The sequence below is a fragment of the Oreochromis aureus genome, linkage group 17, assembly GCF_013358895.1.
Source record: "Oreochromis aureus strain Israel breed Guangdong linkage group 17, ZZ_aureus, whole genome shotgun sequence".
Lineage (NCBI taxonomy): Eukaryota > Metazoa > Chordata > Actinopteri > Cichliformes > Cichlidae > Oreochromis > Oreochromis aureus.
This window is the reverse complement of record NC_052958.1, coordinates 2,175,273-2,193,459: the sequence shown is the minus strand read 5'-3', so window position 1 is coordinate 2,193,459 and position 18,187 is coordinate 2,175,273. Positions and strand designations below refer to the sequence as shown.

Genomic DNA, 18,187 nt, shown 5'->3' with positions numbered 1-18,187 from the left:
AAAAATCCTTACAATGAACATTGCACCACGTTTAATCATTTTTAATATTTCCTTTGACAAAAGATTTACATGGGGGACAAATGGATTTGTCTTCTATAGTATTAAACAATATACAGTACATGTCATGTTATAATTAGCATGTGTAAAACAGAATAACAAATACTGAAACTGTCCCTCCTCTTGGATCAGATAAGTCGGGTTTGCTACTCAGTTTGAACTCTCATTATTGGCCACATAGCTCCACAGTGAGACTGACGCCTCAGTCACACCTGGTATCAGTGATGTCGATACAGTGGAAACGTTCAACGTCTGCCGGCTCTCCTCCTCTCCCTGTCGGCTCGTGCACGCGTGACAGCAGTGACAGCATCGCTTCAGCGCTCGATCATTAAAAGCGATTTAGACGTGAACTACATCTGTGACGCTAACCTGCGTTTGCACCGTGTGACACAATCACGTGTGCACAGTTGACGCGATAGTGAGTCGATACCAGGTGTAAATGAGCCTTTATCGGGGTTCTCTGCAACAATTACGCTCTCAAATGTTACTGGTTATGCCCGAGTGCACTTCTTATAAATATACTTAGTGTTTCTGTACTCGGCACTGATGATTAGCAGGGTAATGTTTGAGAAGCTGTGCACAGATCTCCAAAAGTCAGTTATCTGAATATCAAGATGTTTTGTTTTTTGAAACGATCCACAAATGTGGCGAGCTGCACTTTGGGATTTGAAGGCACTTTACTGAAGGCTGCAGTCGAACAGCTGAAGAAAAAAAAAGGAAAAAGAAGAAGGAAACGTCTTTGCTCCCTGCTGACTTTTTTCTGACATCGATGGGAAGCATGATGAGGTCACGGAAAGATGTGGAGGAGGATTCATGACAGTGGGCTGCTTAATGCTGGGCAGGTGGGTCTATCGTGCTAGTGCACGTCACCTGCTCTGCCCGGCTGCGTAAAAAAAGGACTCATCTGCTAAATGAGGTAATAAAGACGCACCGGAGCTCTTATTACGGCTGCTACGTAGACGCTTGCGGCTGATTTCCCAGGAAAGACCGACTATTCGACCGCAGCCCGAGTAAAGCAGCGTTTGTATGAAAAATCGAACAGAGGAACCCGAACACAGTGCCTGGCAGGTGCAGGACCCCAAGCAGCTGCACGCCACAGGCCACCTCTGCAGGTCGGTACTTAATACAAAAGGCTCAAACGGATTCTAAGTGTTTAAACCGGCAACAACAGTGAAGTGATAGCACCATTCAAAACCAGAGCACCACAGGAGAAAACAAAAAAAGGGAAGAACATTTAAAGACGCGCTGCAGCTTCCTCTCATTGTGATGACATTTAGTGTTACGTGGCGCTGCTTTCAGCTGTGACCAGCGGGGACTTCTGCGAAGAGTCGAACCACAGCGGGCTTTCAGAGCACATCACATGTCACGCTCATGCCGTCAGATCTGATGAATCATGCTGAGCCACAGTAGGCAGCATGATTTGTAATATATAAGCAGCTGAAACTGCATTTGGATTTCATTAAAACTTGGTGATGCATGCATCCTGCACTGCAACGGGGAAGACAATGCAAGCTTGTGGCTGGCGCACTCTCAGCTGTTGAACAGAGAGAGCTACTGCGAGGGCGACGTGACTACAGATGAGCTGAAATATGTGATGTCAGCGTTGTTCTCACAGGAGTCTGAACGAAGACTTAAGGCAGCCTGTAAATCGCGCACCCCTGCAATAACAACGCTCTCTGAAAGGAAACCTGGTCAGGTGTCTTATCTCATCCTCGCCGTGCATGTTCCCACAGGCAGCGCTGACTCACCGTGACACGCCGCACGCTCTGACGTTCCACTTTAAAAATCGAAACGAGCAAACAGACAAACGGCGCCGATGAGGCGAGTGGATTTTCATTCATTTGGATCCTTCGTGGATGAAACGTCCCCACGAGCAAGCGCCGTCGAGAGAAGCGATGTCTTACAGCCGAGGTGATTACGTTTAAGCAAACTAACCGACATGGCAAGACCGTGGCATGTTCACCGCAGCGAGACATTTATAGTCTCCACACAGACATCAAGTCAAATCACACGAAAACGAACACGAAATACAAAAGTCCTCGAACTCTTTGTGCAAATCGGACTCTGCTCATACTTCAGCTGAATAACAGCGAGGACTCGATGAATACGCCGATACGGAACAAAGCAACGACATAAAAACGATGTGGTCAAGTAAAAGCTATCTGATAACATAGACGCAGATGATCTACCTGCAACCATATTCCTTTTCTGTGGGCAGGGAAGTTCGGGAAAATAATTGTCTTTACAAAGTGGATTTTTGAAAAACAATTCTTAACTAAGCAAATATCACCGCCTAACATAGAGGTTCAAGAGCTAAGGCTAAACTTATCGGGCACTCAAACAAACAAGCGGGGTTCAAGAGTACTGCAACCAGTCCTGTGGCCGAAGAGAAATACAGTAGCACCAAAATATTAGAATAAAGGGAAAGTTTAGAGAGACAGAGAGACAGAGCGAGAGAGAGGGGAAAGGTAATCTCTCAGTCTCTCTGCCTCTCCGGGTCTCAACAGCCTTCCCTCCAGTGGAATGTATGAACTCAGCTCGGCGCGGAGAGGTGTCCGATCTGGGTCCTGGCTGGAGAACAACAGCTCCTCCGACCAGATATAGGACCGGGCGTCCGTGTGATGGCGTCCCAGTTAGATCCCACGCTCCTGTGACGGAGGCAGAGTGAGGGGTGCTGCTATGAGGCTCAGTGGGAGGGTTTCAGGCTTACTGTGTGAGTGTGCAGGACCCAAAGATGGATGCCGGATGCTCATGGTGTCAGTGTCCCTGGCACGTCTTGCAGCACATTTGTCTGAAATATGGCCGGCTGCAGAACTTGAACCTGAGCACCAGGGGGCAGTAGGCCACAGTGTTCACATCTTTGCACTCTGAGGGGGAGACAGACAAAAGCTTGATTGGTGCATCATCTTTGCATGTTTTCAGCGTTCATCCCGACTGCTTAATACGTCGGCCCTGAAAGCTCAATCGCACTGCAGTTTAAGAAAACGCTGCAGAAGCACACGAAACACAACAGAAGTGTTTTTTCTCTCTCACACTAAACATTCCTCAATCCTTTGTGTTTGCACGTTTTGGTTTCTCAGCAGTTGGTCCGTCACGTTAAAGTCTCCCCAAAAAATACTTCTGCTGTGTTTTTGAAAATTTATATTTTATTCAAATTCTGTCCCATCTCCCATTTCTATTGTGTTTTATTCAACTTCTTTCATGCTTTGCGTGCTTTTGTATTGTTTTTCTATTTGCTGGTGTTGTCTAAAGTTGTAGTCCGTTTCCGCGGTCCCCAACCTTTTTTTCCACCAGGGACCAGTTTATGTCCGACAATATTTAAGGTGTCACTGATAAATACAACAAAATAAAAGCAGTATCGGTACCAAAAAAACCAAAAGATTTATTCATAACACACGGGAAAAGACCTAGGGAACCCGAGTTAACGATAAAAATGAAAAGAAAAGAAAAAAAGCGCTAAAAACCGATAAAAACCCTGGAAACCATAAATGTCACACCCGAGCCTCAACTCTCGCGGCCCGGTACCAAACGACTCACGGACCGGTTCACGGCCCGGGGGGTGGGGACCACTGGTCCATTCGACCTTAGCACGATTAGCATCTTTTTTGATTCTGATTCTTGTTACACTGAAAAAACGAGAATCAGATTGTCAGCTGGCACCAGTGCTAACTGGTCAACCAGTTTAACTTAAATGAACAAGATCAACACAACAGATTGAAGCTACACAACAAGTGAAACTTAACTCGGGTGCTTTCACTTAAATCTACACAAGGCAACTGAGCAAAGACCAATTAAAAACTTTTTTTTAACGCTCGTTGTTATTTAAAGTTCTGCTGCAGTTTGTTTATGATTGTTTGCCACCTCAAGCCCTACTTCCTGTTTCAGTTTCTGGTTATTTTGATTATTCTGCATAGTTTAGTTTGTTTAGTTTATTGTTTTCTTCCTCTTTTGTGCCAAACTTGTTCCTGCGAGTCCGTCATCCCCGTTTAGGTACTTCCTGTTTTACTTTGGTAGTCCGTTGTGACTTTGCTGTATTTCTGCTTCACTTCTCTTGTTGTTTCGACTGTGTTCCCCGCCTGTTTCTGCTCACTTCAGTCTTCCCTCGTCCTTTGTGTAGTTGTCCACATTACCATATACTTACTAGTATTTCCACTCGAGGTGGAAATGTTTGCTTTGTGTTTTTGGAACATATTATGCTTAAATTTTTCTTAACTGCATTTGGGTCCTCACACCACTACCACGTTCCCCACAGCTGATCGTCGCAATTTAATTTATTCCAGTTTCTTTAATTGAACAGTTGAAAGGCTGAGATGTGCAGAGGGGGGATAGTGGACATGTTGAACCAAGGAAGTTAAAGATGTTGTGAATCAGGAGGAAAAGATTTATTGATGTAGTGAAGGAGGGTTAGTGTGACAGGAGGAGGACAGTGTGAGTGGACGCAGATGATTTCCTGTGGCGACCGCTAAAGGAAGAAGATCTGTTTTATTAAACAGTACATTGCAGGACAGTCAAAGAAGGCAGGAAGCGCTCACCTTCAGGGTTGTCTGTGCTGACGGGCAGACTGGTGTCACATTTACTCTTGCACTGCTGCATGGCTACAGGCCGCTGATGATCCAGACACTCGTTGGAAGGCTGTCCCGTGTGGGTCAGACACTGCACCGAGCGCATTTCCTGACCCAGACCGCACTTTGCAGAACACTACAGCACAAAGACGCACGTTTATAGACACAATGAATCCTGCGCTTACAACTGCAATCATGAGTCAGATCAATATCGCTGTCAATATTAGTGTATGTAAGAGACAGTTACTGTACGCGTGTATACGGTGCCATGAAAAGTGATTTCCTGTTTTTTCATATTCGTCACTCTTACATGTTTCAGATTATCAAACAAATTTTAATATTAGTAAAAAAAAAAAAACCAAAACACATAAAATGCAGTTTTTAAAGGATGATTTAATTTATTGTGGCAATAAAGCGCCATCTAAACCAACCTGGCTTCACGTGAAAAAGTAGTTGCTTAACTGCGATTAACCACATTTTTGGGAAATTTGAGTTTCATTTCTCCGGCTATAACCAGCCCCGATTACTGCCAGACGTGCCGAATTGAGAAATGACTTAAACTGAAGCTGTGTGACGAGGCGAAGCAGACTAAAAGATACACAACAATCCAAAAACACAGTCTGGAAAGGGTAACAAAGGCATTTCTAAAGTTTTGGGACTGCAGTGAACCACGGTGAGAGAATTATCCACAAATGGAGCGGTGGTGAACCTTGCAGGCGTCGGCTGTGTCAGGTCACAGTTCATGATTCAACAATCAGAAAGAGACCGGGCCAAATGGCGCCGGTGGGAGAATGGCTAAAACAACAAAATGAAGGTTTTGGAGTGACTCAGGCAAAGATGCTCTGGCACATCCTCAAACAGGCTGACGTGGATGAATTAAAGCAATTCTGCAAAGAAGAGTGGGCAAAAATTCCTCCACAGCGATGTGAAAGTCAGATATCGCAAACGCCTGATTTTGCAGTTCTTGCTGCCAAGAGTGGCGCTGCCAGGTTTAAGGGCAAACGGTTATCTTTGTCTAATATTAAAATTCGTTTGCCCGTCTGAAACATGTAAGTGTGACAAATAAGCAAAAAAACTAAGAAATCGGGAAGGGGCGAACATGTTTCCATGGCTCTGCACAGCCGAGTCTGTTTTACCTCTCCCCAGGGACCCATCACCCACTGAGAGGGAGGGCAGCGCTGCAGATTACAGCGGACCCTGGAGGTGGGCCGGCCATGTTTTGGACACTTGGACTCTGGCAGCGTGTCGCCACTCTCCCCACTCTTACACAAAACCACGCGGTGCCTGTAGCCAGGACCACAGCTGGGGGTGCACTGCAGAGAGAAACGGAAAGAGAGAAAACATCAGGCAGGAAGGTAGAGAGAGGAAGCCAGGCGAAGGTGCAGCAGGAGGTCGCCAGCTTGTAAAACTGCAGTTCTCTCAGCAGAGGGCAGCAGCTGTACAGGACAGAAAGCTGAGAAACTACCGAGTTCCTGTAAAACAGCTGGGCATAATTCCTGCCATGGCTACATTACATAAGACGTCAGAGAAAAGTTGAACCTGGACTGATTTCTGACACTATTTAATTCAGTTTCAATTCATCCAGAACTGTGAGAACAAAGTTTGGTTCCAGGAACAAAGCAGTGAACAAGAAGGACTTTTCATACTGTTGTGGTTAAGCAACAACAAGACGTGTCACGTAAGAGAGTCACGGCTCTCCGACAGCCTTAAACTTCCTCAAACTAACCGTCAAATTCCCATGTGACGGTTTTAACAGCATGCATTCGTGAGTGACGCTGCATGTTCAGAGCTCCGTGCCCCTGTTGTGCATTTCAAGGCTAAGGTACTCTTACTTTTTGTGCTGGCAGATGTTTGGGTTTCTTGGGTTCAACTGGAAAAGAAACGACTGCTTCATCCGACAGGAATTTCTCAAACTCAGGCATTGCTTCAAAATCAGACACGAGCTGCCTAAAAAACACCGCAAGAGTGCTCTGATGACGGGAAACGCTCAGATGGCCGGCCTACCTCTGACCAGTCCAGGGCCAGCCATTCAGGGGGGCAGCTGTGGTTGTTGCAGGGCTCGGTGAATGAAGGGCGAGGGGGGGTGCAGGCTGAGTCGTCCAGGATCTTCTCCTCCGTTGTGGAGATCCTCCTTTTGCATAACACCTCTCGAGTCTGCAGGCCGCCGTTACAGCTGCGGCTGCACTCTGACCACTCTCCTGTCCACCAGCTAGAAGATGTGTGGATGCGTGTGACGTAACACAAACAAGGACAGTGTAATAACAATAAAAACAGGGAGATGATAGCATAAAAAAGCAAAGCACAGGTAGAACAGGTGCAAACGTGCCAAGCTAATAAACACAAAGCACCCCATATAGCAGAAAGAGTAACAGGAACCTAAACTGAAACTGCAGTTTTAGACAGATATAAAGTACACAGTGATATCTGCATCTCATATGACTCCACTCACGTTGGGGAGCACGGCTCAGTGTTGCAGGATCTTCTCTTCTCTTTGGGTTTGCTCTTCTTGTCACAGAAGTGGTTGTAGACGGCTGACTGATCCGCCTGCTTCTTACACACTACCTGCTGGATCTGCACACCTAGAGGCAAAAGCGTCTCTTATTAACACGTTTAAGGCACCAACCATAATCATTTAACTCAACTCTATTGATATGGTGACAAATCACCACAACAGTCGTCTCAATGCGCTTTATATTATCAGGTAAAGACCAGCAACTATCAAATGACCCCCTTTGAGCAAGTACTTGGCGACAGTGGGAAGCAAAAACCACTTTAACAGGAAGAAACCTTCGGCAGAGCCGGCTCGAGAAGAGCAGCTACCTGATGCGAGAGGCTGGGCACGAAGGGAGTAAGACAGGTTGAACAGATTGTCCAATAAAGCATCATATCGAACACAGTCGTATCTTAAATGCTCGTTTAAGCTGTGAAAGCCAGGGAAGTCTACTTTATAACACGCCTGTGTAGGTTCTCAGTCATCCAGCTGATGTTCGTCTCCTTAGACTATAAGGTGAAGCTTCCACAAAGAGAGCGCAACAAACAAAAGCAGCCGTCTGAATGTTTTCCTTCTATATTCAGAGCCTCCACGCCAATTTATTCAGAGGGAAAACAAGCTCTTATCACGTAAAGCGAAATGGGTCATTAACTCACAAGCGCCGGGGAGGAAAAATAAAAGTTGGCTACGCGTGATACTTCTGAAGCTTATGGAGATTGTGAAGTGCTCCAACACCTCTGGCTTCGACTCGGACTCCAAGAAAACTCCAGTGTCTTCTCCGGGTCAGCGCTCGCCTACTGGGATTTATGCCGCAGGCTTGTGTGTGTGTGTGTGTGTGTGTGTGTGTGTGTGTGTGTGTGTGTGTGTTTGTACGTGTTTAGAGAGAAACACAAGCGTGCATCGGGTCAAAGCTCCTGACCAAAACATTCTTTGTGAAATTCTTTCATATTTGTTAGATGAGGAAATTCAGATTACTCCCTCGAGCCTGTCAGAGAAACAGGAGACGACCGTGCAGCGAGCAGCTACTTAGCTTAGCGTAAAAACTGAAAACACGGGACCCAGTCTGAGGTTAAGAACACGTTGCATGAGTGAATTTAAGAACAGCTGTGATTTCATACATTCAAAAGCGAGTTAATACCAGCAGCTTGGTGTTTACTTGGTGTTGGAACAAGTTCATCTAACATTAGCAGCACATTATTTTAGCTACAACCAAGTGCAGCCGGGGAATCGAGCCGCCGGCACCCGTTTGTGTTGTTTACCTCCAGCGCAGAGAGCTGAGCAGCGAGACCACGAGGTGTAGTGCCAGGTGAAGCCATTCAGAGGATCCCTGCTGAGGGGCGGGTTGAAACGATAGTGTATCCCTGGGTTTTCTTCCCTCACCAGCACCTATACGGAAAAGGAAAATTCAAGCTGACTCACTTAGTATTGCCTCCTTTCAGACGTCTCTGCTCTTCTTCTTACCATGACGAAGAGGGTGATATTTGTCGGCCCCAGAGCTTCGAGACTTTCCGGTCCATCGGCGGGCCGTCTGTAGTGGAACGTGGTGCCGGCGATATTGAACCTGCGTGGCGTGTCAATGCTCAGCTTCCCATTGATGAAGTACTGATCGCCTTTACTCTTCAGCGCTGGGATGCAGTGAAATAAAAGATTATGCTGATGTGCAACGACTTGTATTTAACTACTTGCATAAAAATCTAACAGGGCATCGTCTTACCAAGGTAGTTGAGGGAGATGTTGAGCTCCTGTATGTGGATGAACACGGACCCTTTGGGAATTCTGACCACCTCTTCATAACCTGAGACACATAAACCCACACAAAGTCAAAATCTGAAGACTGAGTGATTGAGCTTTATTCTCTAAGGATCACGGGCAGTGTTGCCAACTTAGCGACTTTGTCGCTATATTTAGCGAGTTTTCAGACCCCCTAGCGACTTTTTTTCTATAAAAAGTCGCTAAAAAAAGACGTGAAAGCGCGTATCGCTTTTACTCTCAACAAGCAGCGGGTGCTGTAACGCAGTCAGTTCTTCTTTTAATCTTTTACTCTTATGCTGTTTTGTGGATCACAAGGTTTAAAACTACTTATAAACACACACAAACACAAAGTAACTCCACCAGAGTGCCTATTTCGGGTCACTTTTGCCGGTCCAAGCCCGGGTAAAGGAGCAGGGTTGGAATTGTGACATTAAAAAAACAATAATTGCTAAAAGAAATTTAATTTGTAGTTCTAAATAAATTCTAAATGCATGTAGGACGTTTTTTACTCACTTTAGGTCTCTTCCACGATGTTATTTCTCTCTCCAACAACATAGGTTACAATTATATTAGCGTGACCAATTATGCAAATTAGGTGATGACGTCATTTAGCGACTTCTAGCGACTTTTAGGACAGCCAATAGCGATTTTCCTTACTGAGGAGTTGGCAACACTGATCACGGGAGTGATGCATAAGTAGTGTTTAGCTTCGTGGGACGCCAATGGGCTAAGCAGAGGCTATAGATTCCAGCTGCATTCCTGGGCAGCGGTCCTCGGCCGCTCCGCACAGCTCTTTGCTCAAGAACTATGTCAAGAGCCAACTTCTCCTCTCCTTTTTCCCTCCATCTGTTTTGGTCTCTTGTCCCCTTTTATGCTCGTCTCACCTCCAGCCGCTCTCGCACTGCTTTCCTCAGTTCTGTTTTGCCGTGAGGCCAGCAGGCCGGCCGATGCAGCCCTGTAAATAACTTCAGCTCACTAGAGGAAGAAGGAATGAACAAAAGAAGAAATAAAGTATACCCCGTGACCTCTTTGTAGAGCTCTGAAAGATGAGAGTGAGTCAGCTCTGGGTCTGTAGGAGGAGATGCTTACTTGAAAAGAGTGAGAAGTATTTAGCCTCAGACAAAGAGTAGCTGTGTGGTAAACAGAGAGCAGCCGGTCCCTGAAGCTTCTCACTGCCTATCACAACCAGACCGTGATAGGCAGTGAGGCAGGTAGACTGGCTGGATAAAGAGACTTAAAATGTCTTCTTCACCAGCAGTCCAAACACATTCAAAGGAATCCTACTCATCTGCCCGGTACAGTGAAACGGTCTGACAGGAAGTCACAGATTTAGGTCCCACATCATGCTCCGCAGCTCTACTGGAGGTCAAAAACTCCACAGGGAGCCCTGAAATCACCGAAACAGAGAGGAAAAGAGAAGCACTGCCTGAAGGCTTTAGAAGTTTAGTGAAATCAAAAGCTTGCTGTGGACACGACTGGATGATTCGGCTACTCATAAATCTGCCGGTCACCAGAATAGGCCTTCCTGTGCCTGCAGTTTGAGTTTGGCTGGAGATGAGAACATACTGTGATCAAGTATGTTTGTGAGTTTACATTTAAAATCCAAGTGAGCTAGATCTGCTGGCAGCTCAGTTGTACTGATAAAAATGTATAGTGCCAAAAAACCTGTAGCCACGTTTGTCCATGTGGCCCCAAAGGTGTTTAAACCCCATCAAACACCTTTGGGATGAACCTCATCACTGGCTGTGCTCATCAGTGCCTCCTTAACTGGTTTGGGCACATCTGCAGACTGCAGCAGCTGGTTCTGAAAACCTTCCAAGAAAATGTTACAGCAGCACTCATGGTTTTGAAATATGGTGTGCAACTACCACTAACAGTGCTTGCCAAGACTTGATACTGTAGCTGCGCTGTTATTGCACAGATTGGAGTGGGCGGATAGCTCAGTAGGTAGAGTGGTGGCCCAATGTTCGGAAGGTCGGGGGTTCGACTCCACTGAACGGCTACCCTGAGGTAAACCTGAGCAAGGTACCGTCTCTACACACTGCTCCCCGGGCGCTGCACTGGTGGCTGCGTTTAGCGGATCCCTCGGCTTGGGGTTGACAGGCTGGCCTGGCCACTGTGGTTTGGCTGCCTGCTCAGGGTGTGTCCCCTTTTAGGAACCCTGTGAGGGGGTGAGAGGCGTTGACAGTTGGGTGAGAGACTCTGGAGTTGGTGTTGTGGGGAGAAAGTAACCCGAAATAGATCCGTCGGCACCAGGACCTCAAGCCACGCTGGCTGGACCTGACCTAAATCTGTCTGCCACGTGTCCCTGGGTGGCCAGTGGATAAAAGCATCAACATGTATATAATGTATGGTGCATGCAATATACGATTATATCTGCACATTCCTTAAGTGTTTTCCAGGAGGTTTTCTGTGTGTCCTTAAAGACCCTGGGGTGGTATTCGATGCAGATGTGAAGTTTGGTTTCCTTTTTCACACCAAAACAACGTCTAACTATTTTTATTTGGCAGCTGGCCTGTGCTCTGTCTTCATGCTGCGACACCTTACAGGTTAAACTCAATGAGTCAACATTTTGTTATCAAGGTATGCAGATGACATGCAAGCATATCTTTCTGAAATCTCACTTGAAGCCCACGCTGATGGACGGATGCATAGACTCCTATGGCATTCATATAAAAAGTTAAAAGAATATCCAGGAATTTATAGACTTTGTGAAACAGGAATTGCCTTTTTTCCCCCAGGTGCTAATGATAAGTGACTGTTACAATCTGTATGGCCAACTTAAAGTCTGGAGTGCATCAACTCTCACCTGCTATGTGTAAACACATCATTAATCTCTAAGCATTTATCAGACAAAACTCCGACTACAACAGGTGCTGAAATAAAAGATTGCGTGTGGCCGTGATGTAGAGTTTAGTTACCTTCATCGTATAAATAACCCTTGCAGCACGCTGCTGTGGGCAGAGTTTGCATGAGAACAGACAATTAAATTATATATTTTGAAAGTCTGGGATATCCTAACTCACACCACAAGGCAGCTTTCCAAGGTGCACTCAGAATCCAGAGCATCCAAATGTGCACATTTCTGGGACAACAGATAAATTACGTTGCATAATTTCTCATGGCAAATACCTCATGTTAACTTAATCCAAATCTTGGAAAAGTGGACCCCGTTCAAATATTGAAAGTAAAAGAAGCAAGCCCCTGCCCCAAATAAAGTCAAGCCTGATCTAAATCTTTATCCACATACAATGAGAACAACACAGCAGCATTTTACACATTGACCGGTGATTATTTTTAGTCCTCTACCTCCTTCTGGCAGCGAGTCGTTGAAGACTCCCTCCACAGACGTGCAGCTGCTCCCGTCGCCACCGCAGATCCGGCAGCGGTCCTCACGTACGTCTGAGCCGAGGACACGATCGCAACCGACGTGCTGCGGGAAGGGAGAAACTAGTGAGCCGCAGGGTCACTCGGGGTCACGGGTGAAGGGGCACAGTCAGTAAGTCGAGAGGTGTCAGAGGCCGGCCTGAGGGATTACCTCCTAATGTCTTCCAGGCCACTTTTTCAAAACACAGAAATATCAGATGGTAACTCCAGATGTGTTTTTCTGATCCTGTGCAGACATAAAGCTCTTAGGTTGCTAAACTCATAGCTGTCGACATAAATAAATTTCATGATGAGGGTTACAGGTGGTTTTACTCAAACTCTTTTACAGCGAAGCAAACCTAAACAAAAGTGGAGAAAACGAATAGCAACTGCTCTTATTCTCATATATTCCTGTGGCAGCTGCTTATTGTACAGCAGGATAATTAGGCTTAAGTTTATTATTACTTTAACAGCGATTGGATCGGAGTGCAGAATTAAATGAGTCAAAATGCTGATTCGTCCGGTGGCTTTGTAACGTGATGCGAGTAGGGGTGAGCTATAAAGGCTTAGCGATCCCAACACGTGTTGCCCAGATCGGATTTCCCCGTCCTCAAACAGCAGAAAATAAAACACATACCACTTCTGTGTCCATTCAATCAATCTCACTAAATACAACAAATAAAAACATTGATCCATAAACCGTTATTTTTGAGCTGAAACAATGACTCAGTGAATTAGTTATTGGCACCCATGTAACAATAAACCGGGAACCAGTTCCTCAAAGGTTTGAATTTGATGTTTTTCTTTGAATTCAATTCAATTTTATTTATACAGCAACAAATCACAACAACAGTCGCCTCAAGGCGCTTTACATTGTAAGGTCGACCCCACAATAATACATTCAGAGAAAAACCCAACAATCATATGACCCCCTATGAGCAAGCACTTTGGCGACAGTGGGAAGGAAAAACTCCCTTTTAACAGGAAGAAACCTCCGGCAGAACCAGGCTCAGGGAGGGGCGGGGCCATCTGCTGTGAGAGAAGGAAGACAGGATAAAGACATGCTGTGGAAGAGAGACAGAGGTCAATAATTATATAATAATAATAATAATAATAAATCAGATTTACGGGTTTAAGGTTTCACATCATTACTGCATTTAAGTTAATTTGCAGTAACTGGTGTACACTGTGAACTCTTTGGTTTCTTTGCTTTCAATACACTTTCTGCTTTGTTTTTTCTTCTTTAATTTCTCCTCTGGGGAATCTGATCTGCGTCACATCATATTTTGCTGTGTTCTTCCTACGCTGCTACACACAGACTGCATGTTTACAAGGTGGAGTAGTTTGTAGTAACTCCCCTGGATGAACGCTGCACTCCACCTAAGCTGTTAGATTTATCCAGACAATTCCTTTTTCAATCCTCGAGACCCCACAGACATTCCCCAACAGAAGAGTTCTCATATAAAGACATACCGATTCTCCCTCAGCTGCCCCTCGTTGGGCTGAGCTGCCCTGCTGCTTCCTGAGAGAAAGCACATGCCTCAAACCCGTGCCTCCACTGAATTATTTGGGTTCGTTGATTACTCTTACTCTCACTGGGGCTGTTTGTTTTTGAGCCACTAATTTGCACTGTTCTCAGTAGATTGTGTTGGTCATTACCGAAATAAACCTGCTGCATCTTTGTTTATAGGTTAGCGCATTGTTAGCAGATCAGAAGATTCCACTCCTATCGGCGCTGTTTTGCAATCGAAGCGTCACGCTAACTTAAATCTGGCCCTAGATTTGTGTTTGACATGCTGTGTAAGAAACTCAGTCATGAAAATGACCAAACCCGCTGCGAGACAATCTAAAATAATTGAAACTTCATGTAGATTTTATCTTAGGAATGTCTAGTCGCAACTATGCCAAACTGAAATCTTCAAAAATAATCCGATCCACAGAATCCTCTTTGTTTTTAAACTAGGGCAGATTAGCCAGCGAGCGCACAGGTCGCACCTGCACTTACCCGAGCTGCCATTTCGAAGAAATTACAGGTGTTGCTAATGTTTTCTACACTCTATATTTGCACCAAAGGGGACAAAAAATAGACCCCGGCAGATGTTTTTTTCGTTTGCAACAGCACGTTGTCCTCAACATCTGTTCCCCTGCCCTTTCCCACCTCCCACACCGTCCATCGTTCTTTCTGTTTCTCCTCTCTCTGATTGTTAGACGGCAACTTTGTATCCAAAAGCAGCTTGAAGTCACAGATATGATGAGAAAGAGATGTCTGTGCAGTTTAGCTGAAGTTTTATGTGTGCAATAAACATATAAGAGGTGGACTGCAGACAAAGAAACTGCAAGAACAAAGGAAAGGATGGGGTGGAAAGTTGGGACAGAGAGAGAAAGGAGTGGAGAGGTGTAGAGGGAAAAAAGAAAAAGCGAGAGATAATAAGAGCGGAGTGAATGAAAGCCAGCCTGCAGCGCAGACAGACTAACAGCTGAGCTGGAGGGTCACCGAGTTCCTACAGAGCAGAACAGAGCAGACTACAGAGAGAAGGAGGGAAGGAGGAGGGGGGGTGTTGATAAACAAAGTCGTCTTTTTGGATGGAACTTCCTCGGCTCCAGTGAAACCAGTCTGAAGCACTTTTATTAAAGGAGCTTACTGGGGGGTAAGTGGCAGCAGAGGGGAAGCTGAAAAATAAAATCTTTTGGCACAAAACTGAGCTACAACTATTAAACAACAAGCTGGATATCCTGATTAGATTTTTCTTCTCTGTGCCCTCGCCACAGTGGAAGTGCATCCAAAATAAACACAGTGGGATTCAGTGGGATCCATGTAAGCTGCACTATGTTACCACCAGGGTTTCCTTTGTCTACATTCTGCTACAGACGGGCCAAAATCCACAGCAGTTTGTTACTTTGTTTTCATTAATGAGGTTAAGCATGTTATTTAAGGGCTCCATTAGGTTGACAAACATTAATGTTAAACCACATGGTTACTATTCATTGCTAAGCACAGTTTGATTGGTGGTTGGTTCCCGTGGTTCAAAAAACCTCCTTGCGACCGCTTTGGTTGCTCTCAGATTGCCGTAGTTGCCCATAACTTGAAGCTTGGTGAAACAAACAAAGACTGTTTGCCTGTTTACAACAAACATGTTCCAGCCATAAACCCACGCCGTTTACGGCTGGCTTCGCACTCACCTACAACTACTTACTGAATCGTTGGCAGGCGTTTGCAGACAAGTCGGTGCCGTCTATGCAAACTAAAGGCGACCGATGTGCAACCATCAAAGCAAAAACCAATGAGCGACATACAGTAGTCCCTCGCTATAACACGGTTCACCTTTCACGGCCTCGCTGTTTCGCTGATTTTTTTTGTACAATTTTTTTACAGTGCATTGTGTTCTGCATCCTGATTGGCTGTAGACCACAGTCAATCAATCTCGTGCCGTGTCTCCTGTACAGTACAGAATGCATTTGGCTTGTCAAATTTACATAAATCTTCTATCGCTAGCAGTGTGACTCTGTGCTGTACTGTATGTTTGTAAGTTTTCTCCCCAACAAACACAATAATATCGACGAAACGTTTTGCACCGTCAAAGGCTCCTGCGGTCGCACCCAAAGGCAGAGGAAGATGCTAACCATCGCACAAGAAGCTGGACTTCTGGACCTGCTAAAGGAAGGTAGAAGCTGCCGGATTTTTCGGACCATAAGGCGCATTAAGCGAAACAAAACAGTCAGATAAGTCAAACTTTAACTCAACTCATTCTTCTTGCTTCCTCTACTTCTGTACCATTAATTCATTGAATTCTCTGGCAGCGGCTCTATTCCCATGTTCTGGACCTGAAAACAGGGTTTGAGCTTTGGTTTCTTTCTATAATACTGGACTTATTTTTCTACGAACGTTTTAACTTTGAGAGAGTTTAAAAAAGAGAGTGTGAAAATGTTCATGCTTGTCTGAGTGTATTAAGTGCGTAGTGAGGAGTTTTGCAGCCTTAAAACATCTATAATAATTGTAAAAAAATAAAGCTGGCTACTTCGCAGATTTCACCTATCGCGGGTTATTTTTAGAACGTAACACTTACGTTTGTGGGTGGGACCACTGTATACTTAAATTTCTCCTAAACAATCGGTGGTTGCCAGGCAGTTGCCGACTCATCTCTATGCTTGTGTGACCGAGCGTTAGGAGGATTAATGTAAGAACATCAGGTGTTTTGCATGCCAAAGAAGCCACTAGAAGAGCTTTGTGCAAAAATGTTGCATGGTGACACGTCTGAACCCCTAACGAGGGATTTAAAGGGGCTGAGGAGCGTTCTGTGTGAGTTGGATTTTATAACTTTATAAAGCTTTACATGCACAAAATGCCACAGAAATCAAAATTCAAAAAGGATAATAATCCTAATAATGTTTTTAGTGGTTTAGATTAAGAGAGCATTAGTAAGAGGAAGGCTGCTGAGCAGCTGACTGTGATGACTTGCAGCTTTTAGTGTGTATACTACTTAATGGCGGCTGTCCAGACCCTTGAAAGTGACTATAAACAACATTATCTTAGATGAAAACAATTTAATGTTGAGTCATTTTAAGCCGTCTCCTCACTTCTAATGGCCGATATTTTGGCTGAAGGCAAACGTGCAACTCACCTTACACTCTCCATTTACACACACGTCCAGAGAGTCGTCCCGGCACGGTGTCCCATCCACCACAGCGGGAGAGCGCTCGGTGTAGAAGTTGTATCCTTCTGCAAGGCAGTTGAGAGAGCAGGGCTTCACCCCACCTGGATATCCAAACAGATGGCACCAGTTTATTACTGAGATGATATTGGAGGACATTTTCAAATAAATCCCCCAAACTGGTGATTCGGACTGCAGAATAACAGGCGCTAAACAGGCCTCCTGTGGGCTTTTTCTCCCATCTTACCTACTGATAGCACAAATGCTCCTCTGATATAGCCACTCTGACACAACTCTAACCAGTGTGAATGTGGGATAATATGGAAATGAGGGTAAAAGCATTGTATCCTGACAGGGCTGCAGACAGAACAGGCAGACTGAGAAAGAAAAGAGTCTGCGGTGGAACAGTACAAGTACAACCAAAGTACAAGCAGCTGAATGTAATTACATCTCTGCTTTTGTGGAAATGCACATACGGACACGAAACTACCTCAATGAATGCACATAAACACACATGCAGTCTACATGCTCCCTGCTGAGGGACCTCTTAACGAATCTGAGCGAGAGCGAGATTTCCGTTGCGAATCGACATTAGCATCCACAGCAGTTACATGGAAAAGCCAATCAGCTGAACTAACTCTTTTTATGGGACATTTCTTAAAGTATTGATGCGGGAAAATGAATTTTGGAGGCAACAAGCAGAGCGATAAACCACATATACTCAGTCAGAGTTAAGCTGAACATCTTCTTTAGTGTTTCCCAAATGTATGTGTAATATTTATTATGCAAACATACCAACATACTTAAATCTAAATCTGTGTGCATGCACACGCACACACAGCATTGCTAAAGGTCTTCTCCTGCCAAGTGGCATATACTGTATCATTCATTAATCTGTGCACTTTGCCAGCTGCTCCACTATTTGAGTGACTGTCGACATCAGCTTGGCGTGCGTTTGTTTGTGCTGGCAGCGCTAAAGCAGGTACAGCGCCGGGCCGGAGAGAGAGAACGAAAGAGAGTTGGAGAGTTTGTGCTGGCAGAGCTCACAGACAATAAAGCGGTCCGACCGCGGAAAACTACAATTCCCATGGTGCCTCACTTTGGCAGGGCAATCACAGCAATCACTGCAGCAGCAGGGTGTGTGTATGTGTGTGCGTTATAACTCGCAGGGTTTTGGTGTATGTAGTGTGAAGGTCGAATGTGAAGGCTGTTGGACCGAGAACAGTAACGGAGAGCAGCTTGACAAAATGCGTATATGGAGAGAGGCTTTTTAACGAACTGTCCTTGGCTGTCTGCGCCGAGAGAGAAAG

The 18,187-nt window shown here is 45.2% G+C and overlaps 1 protein-coding gene across 2 annotated transcripts in view; it reads right to left on the bottom strand.

Moving 5' to 3' along the window:
• The window catches only part of adamts10 (ADAM metallopeptidase with thrombospondin type 1 motif, 10), a 50,319-nt gene continuing 32,132 nt past the window's right edge, over nt 1-18,187 (bottom strand). The window contains exons 17-26 of one of the 2 annotated variants that reach the window (XM_031758690.2): nt 16,848-16,981; nt 12,172-12,295; nt 8,825-8,905; nt 8,572-8,735; nt 8,370-8,496; nt 7,069-7,198; nt 6,624-6,828; nt 5,756-5,932; nt 4,590-4,755; nt 2-2,924 (exon numbers count right to left, since the gene is read on the bottom strand). In XM_031758690.2, coding sequence (XP_031614550.1) covers nt 2,815-2,924; nt 4,590-4,755; nt 5,756-5,932; nt 6,624-6,828; nt 7,069-7,198; nt 8,370-8,496; nt 8,572-8,735; nt 8,825-8,905; nt 12,172-12,295; nt 16,848-16,981 — 1,418 coding nt within the window. In that variant the 3' untranslated portion in view covers nt 2-2,814. Of the gene's footprint in view, nt 2,925-4,589; nt 4,756-5,755; nt 5,933-6,623; nt 6,829-7,068; nt 7,199-8,369; nt 8,497-8,571; nt 8,736-8,824; nt 8,906-12,171; nt 12,296-16,847; nt 16,982-18,187 lie in introns of both variants that reach the window. The other variant, XM_039601221.1, reaches the window with a different exon arrangement.